Source organism: Polyodon spathula, chromosome 22 (assembly GCF_017654505.1).
Source record: "Polyodon spathula isolate WHYD16114869_AA chromosome 22, ASM1765450v1, whole genome shotgun sequence".
NCBI lineage: Eukaryota > Metazoa > Chordata > Actinopteri > Acipenseriformes > Polyodontidae > Polyodon > Polyodon spathula.
In genome coordinates this window covers 4,792,714-4,819,575 of record NC_054555.1, presented here as the reverse complement: position 1 = coordinate 4,819,575, position 26,862 = coordinate 4,792,714, and the positions used below count along the sequence as shown (strand labels likewise).

General features: G+C 37.9%; 1 protein-coding gene across 1 annotated transcript; it reads right to left on the bottom strand.

The window, feature by feature from the left end:
• Positions 1–20,522: 20,522 nt before the first annotated feature.
• LOC121297491 (protein sprouty homolog 4-like) lies at positions 20,523–26,635 on the bottom strand. The gene is made up of 2 exons (XM_041223841.1): positions 26,476–26,635; positions 20,523–23,886 (listed from the first exon to the last, which is right to left on the bottom strand). The coding sequence occupies exon 2, from the start codon at positions 23,875–23,877 to the stop codon at positions 22,927–22,929; it is 951 nt and encodes a 316-aa protein (XP_041079775.1). The 5' UTR covers positions 23,878–23,886; positions 26,476–26,635; the 3' UTR covers positions 20,523–22,926.
• Positions 26,636–26,862: the final 227 nt, after the last annotated feature.

The following is a 26,862-nucleotide window of genomic DNA, read 5'->3' as shown; positions in this document are numbered from 1 at the left end:
GTTAATGAATGAGGGTCTGAGCCAGGGAGGTGTGGGGACCTGCCCCTCGAAGGACACACACTGTTGGTCTGCCACAGAGCTGGGGGTTTCACAGCAGGGTCTCTTGGCTCCCTGCCCAGTAGCACTGCGGTCGTGGCGGGGCTAAGCTTCACCTCCTGATCCTTTGCTAATGCCTGGGTGTGACCATTAAAGCACACACTCAGACTGCAAGGCTGTGGATGGATATACTTTAGTTTCTGTACCCTCAAGGGCAATCAGTACACTAGCCTTACAGTTACCAAGGAGACTGACTCCCAGTGCCATTTAAGCAGTTCAAGTATGACTGCCTGGGTCTCTGCGTAGGGATTCTTGAGATGCAGGATGTAACTGGAACAACAGTCCAAACCATGCTTTCCAGTTTAAATTGTTTGTGAAGGTTTTATTTGAAAGTGTTATAGAATAACGTGTTTTTGTTTGTTTATTTGTTTGTTTGTTATGAATATACTATTCAACTTTTTGCTATGGGTTTGTTTCTGTTATGGTTTTAATATTTATTTGACATTTTTGTTGCCATTTTTCCTGTGCTAATCTCTGACTGGGTCCTATTAGGGATTGGTTAACAACCCCGAGGGCTCAATGATGACATGAAAACATCCTGTAGTGTAAACAAACTCTACAGTAGCCACAGGCACACACTCGGAGGGGACATTTTGACATCACAACCAAGCCCTCAGGGCCATGTCGACCAGAAACAAAGAGGATCCCATCAGATTAGTCCCTTCTAATAGATTACAATGGAATCTCATAGCAGAGCGTAGTAAGCCTTTGTTGAAGAAAAGGCATGGTTGAGCACAGCCATGGTAAAAGCATGTTAAACTGCAAGAAATGAACAGATTAAAGTGGCAAACAAAGGGGTTTATAATGAGTTTACAAACCAAGGGATCATGAAATAAAAAAAACAAAACCCTGTATTCTGCCATGCTTTGAATCCCTATCAAACTTATTAACACTATGAGTGGGCTGAGGTAGTTACTTCTGACAGAGTCCCTGAATTCATAAAAAGAAAACATGAATTTATGATACATTTCAACCTTCAAAAGACCAACAATAACTGGACCATGGGAGGCAACAAAGCTAAGGTTTAAATAAAAGTAATTTGTTTGGTGATAAAAAGTAGAAGTCTAGAGCCTGAGTCAGAGCTGAGAATCCTTCTTTCCTAGGCTAAGACGATATCTGAAACCTCCATGGTTATTCAATCAAAACCAAAAGGTGTCATTTAGCTGTTGTTGTTTTTTTTTCAATAAAGTTGTGGTCGTTATCTCAAGCATGGAGAACATTTTATATCATATCACATGTATAAAACATATTACCATAATTATAGTAAATTAAATCCAGACCTAGGCTAATGTTGGGTTATTCGAAAATAATTATGGAGCCATCTTCATATACACTGTCTTAAAGTAGAATAACTTTTTAAAGCCATTCCAATTGAAAGCATATGAGCAGAGATAGAATTGCAGCTGAAGAACCCAAACTAACTTCAGGGATTCTCAAATGCTGTCTCTTGTTATATGTCTAAATTCATTAGATCTGTCTCCTTGTCTTAAGGGACTTCTAGTACAGGAACAATGCAGGGATTTTATACATTGACTACTACAGAGGTGAGGATCACAGAAATGTACCCTAATGAGTTATAGAACTGATTTATCTTTTTTTTTACTAGAGGAATTGTAGCATTTTTGTCAGAATCTTAGAATTCTATAGAATGTTTTTTTTTTTTTTTCAGATAAGAAGAATTTTTGTTTTAATTTAAATTAGCTCAAAATGGAAAATTCTAAACAGTTCTTAATTTAGCAGTTGTTGAGGACCCAAGCTGCTGTTATTTATAGCCTTGTGTTCTAACCAAAATGATCAGCATACCACAAAATAACTTCCTGAGCCCTGGCCACAAATAACAGGATGCCTTCAATTGGACGTATTCATTAATTTTAGCTAACAATCATTGCTTTTAAAAATAAGCTTATCCCTGCAATACTCTATGCATGTCCTTAAAGAAATGTTTTAAAAGCTTTTTTTTGCAGATTTGGATCAATTTCCAAACAGAAATTACGTGCTAGAATGGCCACAGCCCTGGGTCTTTAGGCTCTATAGTTTAAATGCTCATCTCTCTCTTGACTGGAGTCCGAGGTTCATTAAAAATCCATTTGGTAGGTCAGGGGTCATGACGTGTTAATGGGTGTGGTGGGGGGGGTCTTTTCTGCATGGCCATCTAACATCATGGTCACTGTTAGTCACAAGAGCTTGTTAGGCCTCTGCATGTTCGTGAGCTTGTTTCTGTGACCCCGCTACACAAACGTATGTCTGCCCCAGTTCAGACCAGTCTTTCATATTGACTGGGCGCCCTCCCATCACTTGAACACAGACTTCAATCCACACCCACTCGTAAACATGTTCAATGGACATAGTTAGGAGATTTTTAAGAATAACAACAACAAAAACAAACATACAAAAGGCTGTTTCAGCATTAAACTGTACAACACAAATTAACCTGACAGTGGACAGTCCAGGAGTCAAGGTAGGTTTATAAATCCTGTATTTTGTATCTCTTGAATCTGAGAGCTTAGGGGCATATATAAACTAAAGCCAGTCACAGCTCTGGTTATTTAGAGAAGGAAATACATTATTAATAGGAAGCCCACATGCTTCCTATTAAAAAGCGCTGTCCCCCTGCTATTTCCTGATAAACTCACTTGCTGTTATTTCTAGTTAGCTAATCCCCCAGTTTATCAGAACAGCCAGCACTGCCGCCTTTAATATGTAACATAACGATCCATTGCAGGAGTGCCTGGGTGACTTCTGTATTATGAATGTGTAAAGTAAATGTTTGGGGAGTAAAGTTGATTATAATATTCCCCCCACATGTTTTGTAGTTACTACTGAGGAGCTGCAAATATTTTATGATTTAGAGACAATATATATAATATATGACATTGTGAAACACCTGCTCTGATCAGCTCATGCTGCCCAACATAGGTAACAGAGAGACCAGTTTTCAGAGAAGCATCAGGAATATTCATTTCCAGTATCCTCTATCCATTGAAGGGGAGCCGAAAGGGTTCATATGATTTTATCTTTTTTTTTTCTTGTGTAGTGATTCCAGTGTAAGTGACATTGTTGACTTCAAAAATGAGGTAACAGTGTCCAAGAACTACAGTGCAATTTCTGCTACATAGTTAAGTGTAGCTGTTATATTAAAAGAAAAAAAAAACACACATAATCTTCACAACAGAAACCTTAATAATTAGCATAGAAGAGATGAGAACACCGCAAGCACCTTTTCCTGTTGATTCAATATATATATATATTTTTTTAACTTTTTACCTCTTGTAAGTACTATAAATAATTTGTACTGTTCTGTCCATAATGGAATTTTCCTCAGCCAGTCATGTGACTATGTATTCTCTGTTCCATACACATCATTGGTGATGTCACTCTTGCTGGTAACATTGCGTAACAAACCCAAGCTACTCAACTGTTCCAAACATCCTCTTTATACAAAGCACTGCATGTATTACTTTACCTACAGCACTGAATACTATATTATCATTTTTTGATTAAATGGGGTTGCAACACAAGCGGCAGCACAATATGGGTAGATAGTAAGGTAACTGAACTGTATTACAAATTGAGATTCACCATACAAGAGTGTTTTCAATTTTGTACTGTGTTTAAACATACTTTTGTAGGGGTGGGGTACCAGAGCAGTATTGACGTTAATGATTTTCCACCTGGGGGATAGTTTTCCCTGTTGGTTCATCAAGCAATAAAGCTGATAAAATAGCTCCAGACCCCTCATTTGGATTGGATGTAGGTACCCAGCAATGTGTACATACATTTTATTTGTGCCACAAGCAGGCATGGGCACTGGAATAGACATCTAGCTGGTGAATGGTGGCTGAGCTCCAAAGTCATCTGATAGGCACGGTCCGGTCTAGGTGTGAGCTGTGCCAGAGGCACGTGAGGGACTGAAAAAACTGTACAGAACCATCCAGAAGAGAAAGAGAAGTGAAAGACAAGCATGGTTAAATACATATTGTGAGAGACCAGACCACTCGTCCCTATTGTGGTAAAGGCATAAATAATAAATAGACCCGCCTGCCCTGGGGGGTTTGTTTTGGGTACCTGTCTGTGTATGTGTGTGTCTTTGTTACCGTCACACCATTCTGCCTGCTACTGTAGTGCAGAAAGCCTGTAGCCTTTGAACGATCGTGCCAATATACAGCACTAAGGTTTTTCACATGGGCAATGAGAACCAGGCCCACCTTGAACTCTCCCTTGAGCTACAGTGTACTGTACATACAGCAAATAAAGAGGCAGTGTGGAATGATGATTAGATACAAAGTATTAGTCTGGATGCCCAGGTTTGTCAATGACTAGCTATGTGTTAAGAGCACTCAAAGGCTAGATTTACAAAGCGCCTGTCAATATTTTTCAAAGTGGCTAAGAAATGGTACAGTTTTTTTATTATGGCACACATTTTCTTTTTCTAATGGGAGTGATATCATCACTATTCTCAACTGCACTTCTGTTTTTACCATACCTATAATTTTAGATTTCCTTCCACAACTTAAAGTCATACTTTTAGAGCAGTGAAAGGTCATAAATAAATAAACAGTGACAGTGCCGTACATATTCACCTTGGAGACAGGCTGCCTGCTGAGCTTATTAGGTGACCATAAAATAGACAGCCCGATCCTGGAATTAGGTTAATTATTTCCCTGTGTTAAAATTTTAAAGGGAGCAGTAGTCACATTGATCTTACAATAACTTACTGTGCTGAGACTGAAATACTGAAAAAAAAGAGAAAGCTATAATCACCATAGGTTACCACAACTCTCCGTTTGCAAAGATAATAAATCGTTAGATTTGTGTTTGGAAATAGGATCTATAAAGCACTAATAGAAGCTGTCGACTCCTGCCCCACAATTATAGGGACAGAATCAAAGCGATATATAGTGAAAGCATGGCATAGCATAGGCAGTGTGCTGGAAGCATGATAGAGCTTTCTAAAGCATGGCCTGGCCTTGTGGAAGCCATGCTAATAAGGGTGGGTGTGTCCTTCCAGCACCCTCCTGCCCTATATTTCTTTAATGACTTCTTTTACCATTTACTGTTGAGGTTCTTGCTGAGAATTTGCATTGGAAGACTTTAATCACCGCAGATAATAGTATTATAAATTCAGAGAAAAAAAACAGTGCTAAAAACAGACATTACGACAGTAAAACCATAGATAGTGAGGCACAGCAAGAGCAATGTAAAGCACATGTGAAGCACAATAACCCGAACAGAAGCAAGACATCAAAACAGTTGCCAATACCTAGTGCACAAATTACCATGCAAATTTACTAGGGTTTACTGATTAACAGGTTCAGTGATTTATTGATTTTAATTGCACATCAGGATAAATACTGCTACAAAACGATTTACACAACAGGATCTTCTTTCAATTGATTTATTTTGTGTTTTCAACAAAAAATGAATAGAGCCCTACTAAAACTGTCTCACATGTTATAGCTTCCCCATAAAGTTCTTCGCTTAAGACAAACCCAGAATCCTTTATAGAACAGCATGTGTAATTATAAAACCTCACTCATTTAAATGGTCAAATTAAAACACAAACAGATGACAGTTTAGGTCTGTTTAAATGGTGAAGTGTCTTCTTTTATGCACTTTGCATGGGCAAGAAAACACAAAATGTCCGCTTTTTTAAACATGGGATCTTAATGCGGTGTATTTAATTATCCTAAGCACAGTGCATTAAACTAATTAGCTGTACTTATTGCAGATACTGTTCAGCTGTATACAGTTGTTGAGCTCACTCAGGCTCTAGAACGAGATCCCTGCTCAGCACCTTTAAGATTTTGTTTAAACATGTCATACAAATGGAATATGGCTAGGCCATATTAGCAATGCTTTAGGTCAGGAGTGTTGTGGTGAATAAAATACTGTTTGGCATTTATTATTCTGAATTTTTTTGGTCGTGTGTTATACTTTAACAAATATCACACCCAAATGCTTTTAAAAAGAAAAACTAGAATCAGCTGGAAACATTCCCAGGCTGGTAATTTTATCAGGTTAATGTGAAGACAAAAAGACTGTTGCAACAGTAATCAGTCAAGCTCTGGCTTCAATGCCTTTTTCAACTAGATCAGCGATGGCCAAAAGGGTTAAAATGTTCCACAAACTCAGCAGCAATGAACCAGAAACCAGTACAAACCAAATGAATTTGGTAAATTGACAAATTGCACGAGGAAACTTAAATAAACCTTGGAAAAATGTCTTTCTTCAGACACACTACAGCCCATTTTTTTTTTTTTTAAGTGTTTCATTAATGCCAGTTGGAACGACAACTTCTGTTGGATTAGTTTCCAAGAAAGAAAAAAAAATAATAAAAAAAAAGTTATATCCTTTTCTGATATATACAGTATTGCCTTAAAGCCAGTTGTGTTTAGTCTCTGTTGGGATGCTGGAGGGTTAAAAGGCCTGGCCCTGCCGAGTGTGTTTTAAAAACAAGGCCGACATTGCAGCCTGCTGGCTCCAGCTTGACTCCATCCTGCTGCTAATGGAGGACAGAGACCACTAACAGCTTCCTCCTCACTCCATAACAAACAGTAAGAGGCCGAGCCCTCGGGCCTTCCTGTATCCTACACAGATCCAACGAATAAACAATCACGTTCTGCTGTGGAAAAAAAAAAAAAAAAAAAATACAACCAAAGAAATAAGAATCTCTCTCTCTCTCTCTCTGAATCTCTTCAGTGTGTCAAACTTTGTGGCCTTATTTCCTTCAATTTCCTCCCCCGAAGACACAGAGAGACATGCAGACAAGCTGACCGATACAGAGATAGACCAGATGACATGTTGTGACCTGGAGCTGTGATACAGGTACTTCAGTCCACATATTAAGTTGGGAAAGCCCCCAGGATAGAGCCTCTTCTGGGTTGCACAATGCCCCTATCGATCTGCCGTTGGGCTGTAGTTGAGCTTGACCATGCTCCAGGACTGCATATTTGTGGACCTGAAGTCCAAGATGTGCCACTTCAGGACAGCCTGAAAACCTTATTGCTGTTATTATTCATTGTTATACAGTTGAGACTCCTTAAGGTTCTCCTGTGAGTCCCTAAGTCACAAACTACGCTTTCCCTGCTCTGTATCATGATTGGAAAGGAACACATCCACACAGAGTGCCCATCACTGGAAGTGCATCATTCAAACACATATCCAACAGGAAAGCCCTTGAAACACTCTGTCCCTGATGTAGCATTACAGTATTGAATGCGGAGCAGATACAGATGGCTGTCTGTTTGCTTAACAAAGGGTTTGCATTCTCTGAGCGGATTGGACTAATTATTGCGCTAGAGCAGCACTGACTATGCAGACATCAGCCCTGTTTCCTCACATTAAGCACTGCAGAGAAAAAAAAAGCGTTCTTTGTGTTATTAACATGCATGCTGTAGCTGCCTGTAGAGCCCAACTCGACTGAATACTGTGGGGAATAGTGAGCCAGGCAGTCGGGGAATAACATTAGCTGGTTTTCACATATTTAGTAGTCATATAAAAAATAAAGAACCTACAGATTGTCCCCTTTAATTTATTAATTCTATTCACATCTGCCCTTTAAATAGAATGTTGGACACCTATCTAAACTGTTGGGTTAGAGCAGGGGTGTCCAATCACAAGCCTGGAGGGCCATTCCACCCCAGGTTTAACAGGTAAAATGATATAATGACCTACTTCGGGGTCCGGATGGAGGTTTAATTGGTTCCATTAAACAATTTAGAACAGGGTTGGAACAAAGACCACCAGGAGTTGCTAACTTTGGCCACCCCTGGGGCATGTCATATTTCCGTACAGAACTGAAAGATGCTAGAGGCTTGGGAGATTGATCCCATTTCTTTGCCCTTGCTTAGTTATTAGTTAAATTTATTTCAGGAATAGAAGGATAGGGTGTAAGAAGGAGGAGGGGTTCAGGAGATCTGTACACATGACACATAAGAGAATGAGGAACTTCCCTTTAATGAACCCCTACATTGGGGGCGGGGGGGGGCTTTCACTTTCTCTCCTGCACAGATAATCAGCAGCATGTTGGCTTTAGATAAAGTGACTGCCATTGACAAATGAAGGGAGAGAGCAAGGTACCACAGAGAGCTGCCGTTAATCCTCGTGGACCACGTATTCTTGGAAAGAGCATGCTAACGATGCTAATGGCTTGTTCATGTGTGCTTGGCTGGGCAGAGGGAGGGGAGGGTGGTGTGTGTGTGTGTGTGTGTGTGTGTGTGTGTGTGTGTGTGTGTGTGCACGTCTGTCCCACTCCCCTTGCATTGTAGAAGATAGAAGATAATGTGTAACAAGCATCCAGCTAAGTTGCCGTGATCAAACATGGTTTGTTTAAAGGAAGGGACTCCTCCTATTACAAACAATCACATTGTTTATGCCTTCACTAATTGGGGCCAATCGGCATGTATTATCATATTGACAACACTTCCTCTTTCTCTGTTGTTATTTTCCAGTCCTCCTTCTGCATTTGATTTGGTCGTAATTAATTTAACATGTGTGCGCCACCAGCTCCTGCCTGGGAATCTCACCATCAAATGGTGTTTACTTTTATATTTTATCGCTCATGTTACACCACTTTTATTTATTTTCAAGGCCTGTTGGTACCCAAAGGATTGCAAGACAAACTCTTAAGATATTTCCAGCATGTGTTCACTATTCACAAAACTTCAGAAGTAGTGCACTTATTACCACAACGTTTCTATTCTGGAAAATTGGGGTGTGATGTAGCAGTTGCACAGAGAATTAAAGTTGGCTGTTAGGCCTATGTGTTTATTTTTTTTAAGTATTTGTGATTATTTACCTTGTTAGTAAACTGTTTGTTATAATCTTTATAAACAGCTTCTGTAAAAAAAAACGGTCACAAAAGCAAAGTTTGTGGGGAATAATAGCCATTTTCTATACTTTTGAGGCATAAGCAATTAGGAAATAACACTTACTACCCAGGAGCAAAAAAAAAAAATGTGTTACCCGGTGTAATATGTGTTTTGACTGACAGTACAATGTTGCCACGGTTTATTTTTGAACCACTGGGATAACAGTTTTTTGTTTTTGTTTTTCGATAATGGACTTACAAAAAAAAATTGGTATGGGCAAAGAGATTATAGAATATCTTTGGTATGGGCCCCAGCAGAGACTGGGCCCGGGTACAGTCATATCCCTCGCGCCCCCTCTGACGCCAGCCCTGAGGTCATTCAAACTTACTGGGGGATGTAATAGCAATACTGCAATGGGATAGGGACTTTATGGTTAGGATTAAGTTAAAGGTTTGGGGTATATTTCTGATTCAGGGTTAGGATTATGTTCACAACAACATGAGTCTCTGGATTGGGATGTAGCATCACTTTTCATATTTTTTAAATGTATTATTAACTGATTTTGTGTTCTTCTCACTTTGTTATCAATACTAAACACCTATTTTGGTCTTATATATTAAGTGAATATGGCTATTAACCTTTTGTTATCTGAATGTAAATTGTGAAGTGAAAATGTGCATACTTTTGGATGAATAGAACATTTTTGTTGACCTCCTGCCAGAGTTTCTACTGTTAATAAAGCAATGGCCAAAAGTTTTGCATCACCCTATAGAATTAACTAATTTTGCGTCACAGTGTCGAATGAAACCTGCTGAATAATGTTACATTAACATATTGAATTACATACTGCTTTGTAGTTTTCCATATACTTAAAAAACACTTTTTTTTTAAATGTGACATTTCAAAATCTAATATGAAATACTGTACCACTATTATGGCTTCCAGTAGACTTTTTGCAATATTATTTTGTAATTTCTTTGATTACATAAATAAAATATTTACATTATTTTCATACAGTTTTTTTTTTTTAGCTGTACAGTGGTTTTGAACTCCCATGAATAAGTCTTTCAGCTTTACCTGAGCCTAGAGGCATATCCATACCTAAAATACAAATCCCAGTTCCTGATAGTCCTCAAATAACAATTCACACAGGCCTGCACAAGAGCAGAAACCATGGTTACTGGACTTGCAAGGCCCAAGGCACAGGAAGTCAGGTGAAATGAATGGAGAGCCAGATGTTCCCAGCAAACTAGGCCCACTCAGAAAGGCAATACCAGGAAAGGACACATACAGTATGCAATAATAGCAGTGCAATTCATATACATTATGGAATAAATCAGACCTAAGCGATGAAAAGGGTTGAATCCATAGTTTTCAGTTGAACCATAAAATCAACAACGGTAATATCAAAGACATGTTTTAACGTTTATTTTAAGAGAATGTCCTTGACTTTAAAATGACATTCAAACATTCCTGATAAATCCAATTGAATATCATAGGAAATGAATATGGATTTGTGGCTATTGTGCTAGGTTGGTAGGTAGGAAACTTCACCCTTGAAAAGAAAAACTGATTCGCAATACATAAATGCTGTTAAATATATATATATATATATATATATATATATATATATATATATATATTTCTGCACCTGTAAGCTGGAACCTGCTTCCTCTTGGCCTAATCATTTGTGTCAGTATAAAAACATCCTGTATCAATATTGAACTAAGCTCTGTGCTGGTTAAATACTTAGAATTATACTGTAAAACAGAGGGTTGTTTTGATAGACAGACAATCCTTTGTACTGTTTTCTGCCTGAATGACCCCCCCCCCCCCCCCCCCCCCCCCCCCCCCCCCCCTCCTTCCAATTTACATCTCTAAGTGAAACAAGTGATTCCATTCACTGATACCTTCACAGGTGAGAAAGGTGCTGCAGTGTTCAGGAGCTAGAACGATCAATGCCGAGGGTAAACGCTTTACATATAGAAACCAGTGTTTCCACACACATGCAAGCAGTACTGTATGTCCAGCTGGTTTCAGAAAAACAGTCACATTTGGATGTGCCAGCTTCTATCACTTAATTCATTAAATGTATAACGATATTACCTCAATTATTGTGGATCATAAATGCTGACACCCATTTAATGTGTCTTCTTTATTAATATTTGATCTACTGAATTAGACACAGGGCTGTAGATATAATGACTGGACTAAGAACAGCTATGTTTCCACCCCTAAGCAAATGTGGGGTTTGGAGACAAAAGAGAAAAACATTTGATACCTTTTTTTGGTTTGTACGGTAGATTTATTAACAAGATTAAAACGGTACAAGATGTATGAAGCAGTAATTCTTCATCGTGTTGTACAACCCTGTTCTTGCAGAGGGCGAGAGAGGAGGGTGTGTGTGTGTGTGTGTGTGTGTGTGTGTGTGTGTGTGTGTGTGCGTGGGGGGAGGGGGGCGAGGAATGTCACTGTAACCTGAAACAGGATCCAGACAGAGTGGAAGTCCTCTTCAGAGTAAAAATTCCTTCATGCATTATAAATTACACAGAGGTTAAGAACCATATCCAATGGCAAGAAATCAATTCCTAGTGTAGCTTCTATCAGATGATTTAATTGAATATCAGCAGTGGATATTTTTAGGTTGTTCATTAATAGAACTCCTTCTCTGTGACTAGCTGCTTCTTAAAATGGGTTCTGAGCCCAGGGGCTTTCCATCAGTCTGAATTTAAGGGTCTAATGATGACGGAATTTGCCTCATTGTCCATTGCAACTGTAACATCACAAGACAATGAACGTGTTCCTCACTCAGTGTAAACAGTTCAGAGCAATTATTACAGAGTTTATATACACTGCTCATCCGGTTAGGTTAGATGAAGATCAAGTGTAAACATCAATTCAAGCCAAATAAAATCTATTTAATAGCAGACTAGGGTTACATAAGATATCCTCGGAATGTAAAAAAAATAAAACAATCAATCTAAGCAGGTGACAAGTATTAGAACATTGTGTGGCAATACAGAGCTGCCTTTGTTCCAGCGCTGTCTGGCAGGTGTGGTGTTCTCGACAGACAGCCGCGTGCTCCGGTACTGAGCGGAGGGCAGGAAGTACCTGCAGATGCAGGCGGATGTGTACTCTGTCCCAGCTAGCCCCTGTCTCCCCTGAGAGGAACCTTTTAATCAGCAGCCAGGAAGGACAGTATTGATCGGGCCCTTATAAGGAAAGGAAATCCTCTGTGCGAATGATCCCGAGAGAGAGAGAGAGAGAGAGAAGAGAGAGAGAGAGAGAGAGAGAGACTAATAATGTTAAGGGATTAGAATTGCACCAGTAACAATGGTTAGCTGTGCTACATTTAAACAGCTATTTTACTTGCACTATGCATTATGTTTAGTTGTTTATTTAACCATGTCGCAGTAATGGACGCTTGATGGTCCTACTGAGGTTTTGAAACCCACTGTTAATCCTGGGTGATCCTAGAAGGTGGTCTATAGGGTATACTAATCATTTTATCTAAATGACAACCAGCAGTTACATATCTCTACAGCTTTGACTAATCTATTGCTTTTGGAGTATTTTATATATTTTAAAGGTAAATCGTTTTGCACCAAGCTGGAGTAGTAGATAATACTTCAGAATGTCCTCTATGATGAATTGTATTTTATTTTCATGGGGTGTAAATTCCTTTCCACAAATAGACCAATGTTCTTTTTTTTAACCTTTTGCATACAGATACTTTTCATTAACATTTACTAATTAATGTATAAAAGCAGCAGTAATATTGTTTTCATCGGTTGCCGCGGTTGTGGCTTCTTTTTCATAGGGTTAATTCAGCTGTGCTTCTTTTAAACAAACGCATTTGACCACACGTCACAGTTTATAGGAATATGGGTTGGAATTTGCAGTTCAATTCCTGCCATCTGTTTGTAACACCGAATGCTGGTGTAGAATTTAACAGCCACATGTAGCATTTAAACCTCATTATCAACTCCATCTAACTATTTCTACTGTTCATCCCATACTGTGTGGATCTGTATTGTGTGTCCATTGCAAAGCATACATGGGACCTCTATCTCATCTAAAGGTTGTACCTCCAAACCCACAATAGCCCTCTATATTGTTCTTGGATATTGGAGTGTGTGCCTGATATGATGGAGCACAAGTATTGACTTCCTCACCAACAGGCAAGTATGCTTTCTATTGTGCCAGCAAAACCCACAATCCCTATAGAAACAATTACAATTTCTAAATTGTATCATACTCTCACCCTCCTCCAGCCTTGTAAACCAGGGTTCATCTAAGGAATGCACTTGGATAAGGAAGAGAGTGCTAAGGAGGTCTGATCCATGCACATAAAGAGTAGAAAATGGGAGGTCTCGAAAAGTACGAAAAAGCGTCCATTAAAGAGTAAACAGTTTCAGATTGCATTGCTCCCTTACCTTTTTAAGAAGTGTGCAGTCATTCTGGTTCTTGATGACCTGAGTGCAGTATCTGTGCCTCACTTCTAGAAATATGGAACTCTAGATCCTGTGTCGTCGCCTAGTGTACACTTTGCATGGACAGCAATGCAAAAATGAACTTGAGCCGTAGTTCCTTTTTGCATTAGATGTTTTAATGTCTCTTAGTTCTATACACTTTGGTTGACCTTGTTACATACAGTATGTCAATGGCAGGCAATTAGAACGGAAGAGCAGCTCCTCAATTCAGGTTAAAAACTTTATCATAGTAATAAGAACCTCTCAAATGATTGCAAACATCATAAAACATTAAGGGGACCATGCATTTTCTGTTGTTTCGAATTAATGCTTTAATACAATCTGTTTTAAATGAGTGTGTACTGTATTATAATAAAATGTAGCCAGTGGTTGAATACCCCAATATGTTTTTTAACTGTTTTTTTTAACCCTAGTTCTCATGGAGCCCCCTTTTAAAATATTGTTGTGAATGACTGTTTAAAGTATTTTGTAACAAGTCCATGGTTTTCATGTTTAAACGAGCTTTGATCTTACCAGCAATATTGTTTGTGCTCACGCTGGAATGCGGCTTCAGGAAAACCCAAGAAATCACAACAACCTCGAAACACTGCGAGAGATTATAAGAAAAAAAAGAAAAATAAATTAATCAGCTGTGACCTTTGCTTTTGAATGAGAACAAAGGCAATACTGTACCATGAACTAACTGACTAAAACATTCACTAAGTGGAGACAAACTTCAATTAAACAAAATCGTGTAATAGCAGCAGCTCCAATTCTCAAATGGACCGAGATTAGGAATGCATGTCCAAACAATGCTTTCAATGCTTACAATTCTAGGGTTTCCAAGACAACCCTGCTGTTTTAAGCCAATCATAATTGCTGTTACAGCTGGGTCAATTCATAGGCCTAATAAATAATATCTTATAAAATGGCCCCATGCATAAGGATGAGGCAGGCCAAGATTACCAAAAATTAATAAGAAGCAGGTAAATAATTTACTGTTTAACATTGTTTTACATTTTGCAATACGGCTGTTAGTCGACGCTTTCATCTGTTTGGCTGGTGTGAGTCTGTATTGACCATAAAATCTAACCCAATTGGATGGAAAACACACAGGAAGAAACCATTGATTTCAGAGTTCTTTAAATTAAACCTTTGCCATTTTTATTCTCACTAGTTTTAAAAAATGGTCATTAAAAAGTAAAACGCTTTGATAAACAGCTTGAGTTATTCCAGGCCCCTGTTGGCCAAACTATTGCAGAACAGCTGCAGATAAACGCAAATGCTTTACACTCTGTCACTACAGTGTAAGGGGCTGAATTTATAAACCTGAGTCCTAAGAGCAAGAAAAGAAATGCTTCAGTCCATTCTCCTCTCAAGAACCCTCACCTTTGTACTGCTTTACAAAATATTGTGTAACCAAGCAACTGCTGAAGAGATATATATATATATAATTTATTAGAAAATCGAGCCTAGTTAGTGCTAGTAGGAGCAGAGCACGTCTGCCTGTAAAAGTCAATTTAATGAGGTTATGTGTTTTATTAATAGATCACATCCTCTTGATAACAACAAGGCTGCTATTTATTGCCCACTTCCCCCCCAGACAGGCTACTCAGAGTAGTTAAAATTGCACTTCCTCTATGATCCAGAGGAACTCAGCACTTCTGTGTTCCTGCAATTGTTTGTGCCTTGTTTGTGACTTCCCTTTGCAGCTGAGCAGCATGTGTCTAATAGGTGTGTGGGGGGGATGGGGGGGAGTAAACAATGTAAAGGCTTTTTTGTTTCTTCATGCTCTAAGTGTTCGTTGTGGTGTACCATTGGTGGTATAGCAAAGCGTAGTAAAATGGAATTAAAGCATGGGGCAAAATAAGATGAACCCATGTTGTTAATTGTGGTAAAAGCACTGGGAGAGTATACACTCTAAACTCAAAACTTCCTTCCGTAGTTAGGTAGAAAATAGCCATCAGTTTATCCCGGTGTGATGTGTAAGATCTGCCCTTTGATTAGTTGTACCTCTGATAACACCAGAGAGAGAGACAGAGAGAGTGAGAGAGAGACAGCAAAAGAGGAAGAGAGATCCCCGGTAGATTAGATTAGAAAGTGCATATAGTAAATACTAAAGTTCAATAAAAGAGGAATATTTACTTCCACAATTACCGAGAATGTGCTAAAGTTAAGCAGACTGAAGTTTCTTTATCACTGAAAGGCGATTTCCTGCCTGGTCTGATTCCAAATGTCTTTCAGCTTTAGGGGAGGGAGAGAGTCGAGTTAGCATAATCAAACTGGATTTTGATCTCGGAAAGAAGACTAAAAACACAAGATACATTTTTCAACCTTATAAAAAAAAGTCAGATGTTCTGTGAATTGCCATTGCCAATGGTATGTTTGTACTGTAACTTTAAAAAAAGAAAAGTTTACAAGCCTCTGTCAAGCCTAGGGGTGTTCCAATAAATCCAGCGCCAAAACAAATACCCTTAATCATAAAATTTGTTTGACTTATTTTCTCACTGACATGTATTCCTGTACCCTGATACGGGCATTTGAAAAACAAGACAATAATGTGCCCGGGTACCCTGCTATTACTGGGGAATCTGTATTGAGTGTTGTACAGCACCATTTCCAAGAATAAATCAGACATGCAGGCAGGCAGGCAGGTCCTTGCAAATCTCACCTGTATTAAAATCCTGATCAGCCTGTGCCGGAAGCCTATTCTTCTAATAACATTAGGAAATAAGCTAACTTGTTCAATCATCTCCTATTTAACAGTTACAGATGGATCTACAATTACGACTTGCCTTGAGGCGACAAGTGCAGGTGGGCTAAAGAAAAATAAATAAAGGAGGGAGAGTCTTGCATTACTGCCAGGTAGAGCTCTGAAGAATCTTCAAGACATTTGGAATGTTTCTTACTGAAGGAAACGCCATCAAACTAAAACAGCTCTTCATGCATGCCTTCAAGCGTATTTTACCAGAAAAGATACCTGCCTTTTGCAGCACACTTGCATGTTTTTATTTCATTATATATATATATATAATATATATATATATATATATATATATATATATATATATATATATATATATATATATAGGATCAACTTCAAAGTTTCAGTCAGCTGTGGTGCACACTGAGAGAATGCTATTCTTAAGATTATTTTAAACCAGAAAATAAACTCTTTTGCTATGGTCTTAGATAGATAAAGAACAACACTGCGGTATACCATGATAAAGTGTAGTAAAAGCAAAGTGGATCACAGACAATCATATACAGTAAAATAAAAAATAAAAAAGTAGGGCATGATAAATTTATATTATAGGCATGCACATTAAAAAGGAATGGCCATGCAAATGTGTACAGGGATGGAAGGGTTAAGTTGGGAGGAAATTAATTATTCTGTGAATGGACAATGTACTGACATTGCTGCACGAACTCTACAGAGGAAAACAAATGCATTGGCTTGTCGTGTTCATACCCTAACCAACGATGACATGAAATCAATTGAAGCCTCAAATGCAGTTTCTACTGTTTGTTAACTGGTAAGTAAGGGGAGATTTGCCGTGAGTAAACACAGATCTCTATTTTAATCTAAATACTAACCTCCTTTCCTTACTCCCTTTTCAAAGGCTTTTAGACCTAGGGCTATAAACAAGCCAAAACAAACATCATCAAATCACAGGTGAGAAAAACAACAGCTTCATTTGTTTTATTCAGTATTTGGTTGCGTTTCCATTTCTGTTGCACAACTTTGCATGCTGTTCCCAACTTTAGCAAGTACATCTGGTCCTGCAGGGAACAGCGTTCTCTTTAACAACTTGTCACTTTTTAAGTTTATTCCTTGGCATGAGGGTGGGGGGAGGTACCATTTCCCAAACTACCGCTCAAGATCATACTGTAAATGTTCTATAGTGGATTCAGTTCTGGAGCCAAGCCAACCCAGTCTAGACACTGTATACCCAATGAAGCACAGGTTAGTGCAGTGTGGGTGGAATATTCTGAACCATTACAAAAACGGATCTGATAAAAGAGACCCACTCTAATGTATTTGGCTTGCCTTTAAAAACAACTGGAGTTGTGTGTTAAACTGGAACAAAAGGCCTTCCTTAGAAATATTCTGTTTACTCTGCTTCCATTGAGAGGGACAATTTGATGTGTTGGTGGTAGTCAGAGATTTTTCACTGAGACAGTGGAAGGCAGTACAATTAACTTAGGGACACATTGAAAGGGGAAAATGCAGAAATTATGGTGAGGAAAGATGATAATCTTTTTCCCATTCTTTTTTTTTAATGCTTTTCCGCTCCGTACAAACAATAGGAACAAAAGGAAGATCTGATTTATTTTAACAGATTACCAGATTACTTACGATGTGTGCACCCTGTAATTACAGGCTTGCGTGCATTACAATATGATCACGCTACAGTCAGCCTGTCAATTCTTTAAGATTTCTTATATATACAAGGGTGAAATTCTCAACAAACAAGTGCAGATGCTCATATGCACAGCTGGGTGTAAACATTTTAAAAATGGAGACAATTTGAGTGCCAATGAATACATTAAAATGTTTACACATCAGTACACGATACATTTACTGAATACAAAATAAGCCTTAAAAAATAGCTGATCAATTATAATCAATTCACCATAAACAAGGAAGCTGAAAATACTGAAAGCTTTGTGTCTTCTGCATGTATCATGTACTGTAATATAACACTTATTAAGTTAAACCTTAAATGACTAGCATTAAGAAATATTACACTATGCGATAACTTATGTAGAGAGGGAGTTTTGTTTCAAGATATCCTAAAAAAGGGATGATGTTATACAAAATGGTATAAAAAAAACTAACTGCTATGAAAAAAATTTACAAAAGGTCTAAGTCAAACAACGCACAACACAATACCCCTCAAATGTATTATGTAACAGACACTACTACTGCTGTAGATTTACATGACTTGACCATTTTAATCTTCATAGTATTCTCAGCAGTCATATCTATACTTTCCAGACCCTGGATACTCACCTACAACAGAACCTGGCCATGCTACAATAATAGCCTTGGATTAGAACATATATGCATATATGTATTTTTACTCATTATTTTACCTACAATAATATATTTGGTGCTTTTCTCTGTTGTGTTTCTGCATAGATTAATTACCATGATCTATTTCATAAGAAGATTTTCCATGCAGAAACAGTATAAAAGTAGACTTAAAAAAAAAAATGTATCCGTGGCATTGTGTTTTCTACGCAATAAACAAAGTGGCAAAAGACACATTTTCATAAAATAATGTCATTACTGTGGTTTACTTAAGCTTTTTATTTTATTTTATTTTTTAAGATGTACACGCAAGTGAAAACTCATTTTTACTTATATAAACTCTTCAGAAGAAAAGGGGGCATTGTACAAAGAAAAAACACCTCACTATTTTGGTTTTCATTTATTACAGTTCTCATGGCAGACAATACTAGGATCACAACAAAACAAAATATTGATCACTATGCTTAACATGTACCTTGCAAGTTGGGCCTGTGTTTGAAAAACGTGGCGCACATCTCCATCTGTATCCTGATTCTGACTCACTTACCAAATCTGAAGCAGCACTTTCCTCCTGATCCTGTTTTTTTTTAATGCTAATCCCTACAGTCCCACACATCACTTGCCATTTTAGAAACTTTCATGCAAATTATGGCAATGTGGTAAATTGGTGCAAGGAAAAACACATTATGATAGTTATTTCTGATATTTATTAACTATGTAATCTATGGAGAACAGTGATTCATGTGCAGCAATGTTTGTTTAGAATATTTCAGATAGTTTATCTGCCGGTCTAAGGAAAATAATTACTACTTCATAATCAAAATGACTCCATAACACTGTTTTCATGTTGCACTGCTATGGTCTTCTTTCATTGACCAACGAATGTGCACTGACAAAAAGCGAAATGGGCGTAGATTTGTGACTCATGCCAAAATGAAATCTGATCAGAATGAAAGCTCGGCCAATCACCATGCAGCGATTACACTGACGTTAATGGTGACCAATAGCAGCTAACAGAAACAGAATGCAAGCAGCATGAACTGTGCTGAATGAAAGCGCATATGAAAAATGCTGCGCTAGTAGACTGTGTGTGAGTGGGTGGAAAGCAGATTAAATAGGTCCTGGTACCCAGTACATAGTACAGGTAAGTACCGGCAGAATTTCACCCCTGTTTTTATATATATAATCTCATCATCATCATCATCATTTCTGAGACTCTTCTTGTTACTCCTCAATAGTTGGTCTCACAGCTGCCGGTTCCTCACATACAGTACCAGTCCCAAGATGATTCCAGATGATTTCCAGACTGCACTGAAGGGATGTGTTATTTACTTAAGATGCTCTGTAAATATGTTAGTGCTTCTCCAGTGAATTGAACTGTCCATAGCTGATTCTGAGGAACTTGCCAGAAATACTCTATAACAAATCTCACATAAATTCTCCCAGATGAAAAGGAGCTAAAATATTTCTGCCAAAAAGTCTGTAACAACCTTATGTTTTTGTAATTATTAAGGAGACTGATATATTTTTGGCAGTATAGAATCTGGGATACACAATCTACATAATTTTTACGACTGAATATGAAAATTGATTTTTAATCTGTGAACCCTTATTCTGAGGCTAACATCAAAAAGACACATACTTAATACTGAGCTATCTTGTAATCCTGTGAAATGTCATGTTAAACATGATATTCTAACCTAACATTTTCACTTGACTGAAGAAGCTGATGTATGCCTGTGTGACATAGTTTTGTGAATTTCTGAAGCAGTAAACAAACTAAGTTTGGGTAAACAAATGTTTGAGTCAATAGAAGAATGCATATCCTTGGTTAATCACTCAATGAAAAAAAGACACAACACACTTTTTTATAAAAGTTGTATATATATATATTTATATATATATATATATATATATATATATATATATATATATATATATATATATATATATATTGATTAAAGTTCACATGTAAGGCAAAAACTGTAATCGAAAAATAGAGTGTTTGTTTGTCATTATCCTTAGATTTATTTATGATATATTTTATCTTGAAGTTTTTTTTATAGATATTTATTTTGGAAAAAAAACTGCACTTTCTTTTTTTTACTGTGAGTTTTTTTTGTTTTTTTTGTTGGTTTTTTTTCGGGTTTTTTTTTTATTACAGGACAAGAACTCAGCATAGCTGCTTTCTCAACATTTAATTTGCCAAGACAAACAAGGAATACCATATGCCACTTGCTAATTAGAGTAGTGTGAGTTAGATTCGTTATACAATGATTTTCAAAGACCTGAAATGCTGTACAGTACAGAGTATTCTGGTGGGTGATGCAAATTGTATTTGGAACACAGAAGATATACACTCTCATCAGTGTTCCCCTGTAAACCCATAGCTTTGGAAACTGAAGGGGTGGGAGTAGCTCAAAGTTTGCAGTTGCTTCCTTTGAATCCAGGAAGGGGAATACAGAACCTTCCTATTACAAAAGATAAAAAGACTTCTCTTTTAATGGATTCTTCCTTTTTTGGGTCAGTCTAAGACTCTTCAGGTTTCAAGAAGTTATTTAATGCAGCTGTATTTTGTCAATAAGCCTGGGGTACTTGTCGAACTGCATTGGAAAAGCATGCAACAATAAAGGCAAAGAGGAATGGAAATCAGCTGATCCGAGAAAGCTGATTTTTTATTTGTTTAGCAGTTTCCGTGAATATTAGGTTTCTGAGATGGGGATTAGGCATGCTTCTTCCTAAGTAATGAGGCATGGAAAACATAAACAACGAGGTATTTTTATGACCGAGCACAGTTTCTATGCAAGTGCTTCTGGAGAGGGAAAGACTGGTAATTTTTTTCCCCCAAAGCGTACCACCAAGCCAAAATACTCATTACACTGTACCATGCAATCTTACAATATATTAAATTACTATGTTAAAAATAAGCTTATAACATTTTTTTTATTTTAAAAAATCTGTCTTTAAACTATATACAACAAAAATACAACCTGCATAGGTCTTTTTTTCTTTTAAAGGGGCAAGAACAATTTTGTCCTTCTTTTAGGGTTTTTAGCTGATTTTGTTGGTGTCAACCATTGAAATGAATAGCAAAACAGTACACTGGCGCTTTAAATACTATTGCCTCATACATTCATATAACAGCACAGTGGTTTGTTTGTTTTTTCTCATGGTTGTCTCTGCTTTGTGCAAGTGCACAAGTACAAACATCATCATATATAAACAGCAGGGGCCAGCTAGGGGTTTAGAAATATACAGACACAGAATTCTCTTCTGCTGAATCAGATCACCCTGCAGAAAGGACACTGTACCTTTAAGAGCAATTTGATCACTTTCTAGTGCACACAAAAATATACCTTAAATAGAAATTAGCAAATTACTCCTTTGGCTTTAACCCCTGAATATAAACAATAAAATAGACTTTTGAAAAAAAAAACATATTTACAATAACATAGACACATATTATTATTATTATTATTATTATTATTATTATTATTATTATATATTATACAAGACAGGTACAGCTGAGCAGCAAGAATATAATATTATGCTTGGCAATGCAATACAGGGTGGTCAAATGTAAAAAGAAACATTTTTACCATGTCTGTAATAATGTGCTTTTTTCTGTAGTGTACCTTGATTTCTTAATGTTGTGCACATTTTGGGGGTCAATGCAGGATAGACGCTTGTTTAGTAAGAACCTTGTTAATGCACCACTGCACATGAGAACTAGATGAACTGATCCCTGAGGAGCCCCTTCATATTGAAAAGCAGGAGCAGCACAGAAAACCTGGCTTGCGTGTTAATAACAGGTTCCCACTAAAAAAGGGCTTACCACACACCAACACAAAACAAAGGTCTGTGGGGAATCGTTAGAAGGAGTTGTGGTGAGGACGAACGAGTGTGATGAGAAGTGACCCACGCAAGTTGAAACCACTGACATTAATTAAAGATCGGGTGGGTGACACTGAGTGGGCTTGAATCTGTTCCTTTTCACATAATTCACTTCTGACAGACTGGTAACTTTCCCTTTCCCCTGCTTGCTGCTTATTCTTCTTTGTTAAGGAATGTGGAATCTACCCAGTTGGCCGTGGAATGAATACGAATGAAGCAGGGGGTAGGCAGTGAAACCCCTTTGGCTTCCACAGCCTGCTTTGCATTGCATTGCCTGAGGAGGAAATGGAAATGTAAAGCTCTGTGGGTTGTATTGTTTTTTTTCATTTCCACATTGAACCTCATTGGTGCAGAGCCTGCGTTGTTGAACCATAAACTTTAAAATTGTAAAAAAGTGTGCCTTTAGCCATGCGCTTGTGTTGGACAAGACTTTAGACATCTGAGTCAAGAGTCCTTACAACTTAGCATAATATTACCTTCACTAAAAAGTGAAGGAGTTTAATCCTAAGTACCAGAATTGCTGTTATCCAACTATATTGGATTAACACTTTCAGAAATGAGTGGAGGATTAAGAACTCTTCCCAATTCAACACACAAAGAAAAAGCACATGTCATATCAGGATGGTTTCCCCTGGCTGCCTGCTTTGCAGGCTTTTGAGTCCTTGCAACGGCACCCAGGGCGGCTGGTTCTGTCGTAGCACTTCTGTGACAGTTTGAGGCAGCCCATCGCTGGCAGGTAGCACACAAGGCAGGGCAGCACCAGAGACAAGGCCCCCATGAAGGACCAGCGAGCACAACAGTTGGAATGGGAGCAGGAGCAGGGGCGGTCGGCACAGGAGCCTTCGTCATCTTCATCTGTGGTGCAATGATAAAATATTCCCTTGACGAGGCACATGCATGTGGCAGAGTCCACCAGGGTCTTGGCTGAGCACAGGCACTCTTGGTTGCACACCCAACAGGAGGGCAAGGCCCTGGGCAGCGTGCATTCCATGCACTTGCACTTCCCACATTGCTCACAGCGCAGCATGTGCTGCTTGCTGGTCTCCAAGGTCACCTCCCCCTTGAGATCTAAGGGCTTGGAGTTCAAAGGCTTGGGCTGCATGCTGACAGTCCTGTGGGAGATCTGGTCAGCCACCGGGGGAGGGGCTGCATGGTCCAGTAGCCTCTGATCTGATGAAGTGCTACTGCTGCTGCTAATAGAACTGGGGCGGCCACTGAACGATATCCACGGGTGAGTGATGTCATGGTGGTCACACCTCTGCAGGTGTGGGTGATGGCTCTGGTGGTTGTGGCCAATCAGGAGGGATTCATTGGCCTCTCTGAGAGGCTTCTGATTGGCTGGCCGTTGCGCCACCACCGGACTGTCAATGTAATCGTTCTCAATGTGGGTGGTCTTCATCTGGTCAATGGGCAAGATAGTCAGGGGGTGCTGCAGCCGGCCATAGGGCACCCGGCCGTCTAATAAAGGCTGTACCATAACCGAAGAAGAAACTCCAGAGATATGGTGTGGAATCCTGGACTCCATCTGCAGCTGCTTGTCCTTCATATAGCACGTAGTGTAGAGCATATGAAATCCCTGTAAACACGAGGACAAAGAATACATGTTATTTTCATATTCCAGAGCAGTGAAGAAAGAATCCCAGGTAACAGCACTATGCTCTGTTTGTATAAAGGGTGCAAACATTGTCATAGAAGCACAGATTAGCAAGACCTGATGGCAATGCAATACCTGCTTGTTTCACATACTAAAAGAGAAGGATTGGATCAGTAGAGGAAGGGTTATTCAACAACTAATCAAGGTCACTTAACACTGATTAAAGTTGAATTCTTAACAGATAAAGCAGACCTCGAGTCTAGTTGAAATTTCCCTATATCTAGTTAATATTTCCCATTTCCCTACACTTAGCCACACAGGCATTTTTGTTATTACTATATATTGCTTTCAAGTCCACAAATACATCCTTATAATTCTGAATTCCACTTAATTCGAGAGTTTCAAATGTATTAGGATTATACAATTACACATTTCATATCTGTGTGGTGAAATGTCCCAAAGGGATTCTTGTAAAGGGTTAAATAAAACAACCTGTCTGGCAGAAGTAGGAAGTAAAGGTGACATGTGCTGCATAAAAGCATGGGTTATAACCATGAATTGAGAATACAAGCAGGAATCAGAATGCAAGATCTTGGGTTGAATGTAGTTTGTATCGCTGTTTGTGATTAATTGGGTAAAACTTTTATTTATGCTTTTTTTTTAAAAAAAACTTTTAATTATTAAATACATGAAATGGAATGGCATTGATTTTAGACTGGTTGTGATATAAATTGTAGATCTAAAATAAAACATCTAAACTGGGAAAAATCAATCTTGTTTTCCATGAAAAGTGTCCACAGTAGGAGAATTAACTTTAACTTGGAAGGCCGATGAAGCGATTAAAGAATTAGAGATAAGAGGCAACCAAGATAAACCAAGGTTACACACACAAACACACACACACACACACACACACACACACACACACAAAAACACACTGCAAAAATTCATACACGATGTTCTGTGTTAATTAACAAATTCAATTAAATAAATATGTTGACCTCTGTGGTCAAAATGAGGAAACTGTTTCAAATGTAGAAAACAGTTATATTTCCTTCACTGTCTGCAAGCTGTTACAAAATAAACGTTTTCTTTTTTCTGTGCAATGAACAGCCTATAGAGATTATTAATATGGTCTCTGTTTTTAATGATTTTTCTTTGCAACAGAATCAACAGTAAATCAGCATATTACAAAAAACGGATTCTGGAAACTTCAAATAGTAAAACTGATCGGATAAGTTTTGAGCCCCAGTTTTAAAAAATAGTATATATATATATATATATATATATATATATATATATATATATATATATATATATATATATATATATATATATATATATAATGATTTTAGAAAAAATTATTAATTTTTAAAAATGATTGTAATAAATTATTCAATATTTACAGGAAAAAGTTTTTTGGGTTTTTTTTTTTTTAAATATGTACATACATTCAGGTATTCCTAATTTTCTATAGCAGTATTGTTTTAAAATTAACAGCAGTTGTCGTTTAAGAACAAAAATTCTTCCATTAGGGACGACGGCAGCTGCCAAAAAACCAAGAAAAAAAAAAAAAAAAAAAAAATAACATAACAAAGAATCCTGGAGAAAACTCCTGGCGCACTAATACCTGGATCAATATATCGAATGATAGGCGATTTCGTACAACAGAAGAAAATACAATAAAAGGAAATACAGTGTCTGGTATCTCGTGGACAAGAGCTGCCATTTACATGAACCCAGTCTAGTCTTTTACTAATTATATGCTGACTAAAATGGGTTCAATGTATCTATATATATTAAAATGATATTAAAATTATATTCTATTGAAATGATGATTTATTTTCATCGAAATGGCGTTGTTGCGAAGATGTCAGTGCCAGTTGTGACGACCAAGTGTAATCTCGCCATTCTCCTGCGCTCACGTAAGCTGCAAATGCACTGTCTATAAAATACAATACTGGCAAACTGAGTCATTCCTAAACAAGAATACGCATTTACCCTGATCATATTTTTTTTTCATCGTTACAGAGAGAACACATTTAAGGCAGACAATTTATTACCATCAAAAGATATTTCTTGCAGAATGAACTAGACTGTTTCACGCGCACGCTGTTGATTTTAAATCAGATCTCATGTATTGGCGTTCTCTTATTCTTTATTTTTTTTTTTTATCTGAGGTTTGCAAACGCATGAGAGACACGATCATCTGATCTATGTTTTATAAGATGAACATGGAGCAGAATGCAAATGGAGAAACAGGTTATACCCGCACCGAAATTGCATTCACGTTCTTAGCACTAGCAATCTGCCGAACTGGAATTTTAAAATTTAATTTGAAAACAGATTTTTTTTTTTAAAAGAGACCCACATGGGTATAGACAAACATACAATGTACACTTTGCAAAATACAGTAACAATACAATTTAGCCTGTTTTCATATTGCCACAATTGAAATAAATGTCCAGTTACCAGACGCAACGAAACCTCGAAGCAGAAATCCCAGCCTTGACCTAAAATTATCCTGCGTATAGACTATTGTACAAAAAAACGATAAAAAGCAATACTTACTTTATTTAGAAACACTAAACATGTCCTTAATTTCCAATGGGTGTAATCGGTATTCCAAAGATATAATGGTAAAGAAAAACACCAAACAATAAAAATCCGTGACAAGAGTCGTCTCGAACTGCAGTGCAGTGAGGGTCTTTGCTACGATGCTACAACTGCTTGGGAAAATGGCTTTTTTATGAATGGGAGGGTGAGAACGGTACTGCGCAGGTGCATGGCCAGCTTTTTTGTGAATGGGAGGGCATACAGCGTTTCAGCGCGCAAGTGCGGGGGCCACAACTTTATGAATGGGAGGACTTAGAAATAGTCTGCGCAAGCGTGATGTTAACATTTCATGAATGGAAGGACTGGGAGCTTTCCTTCACAAGGGCAATGTCAGAGAGGATT

Excerpts from the sequence above, each read along its gene's own strand:
- LOC121297491 (XM_041223841.1), bottom strand. The coding sequence starts at position 23,877 with ATGCTCTACACTACGTGCTATATGAAGGACAAGCAGCTGCAGATGGAG.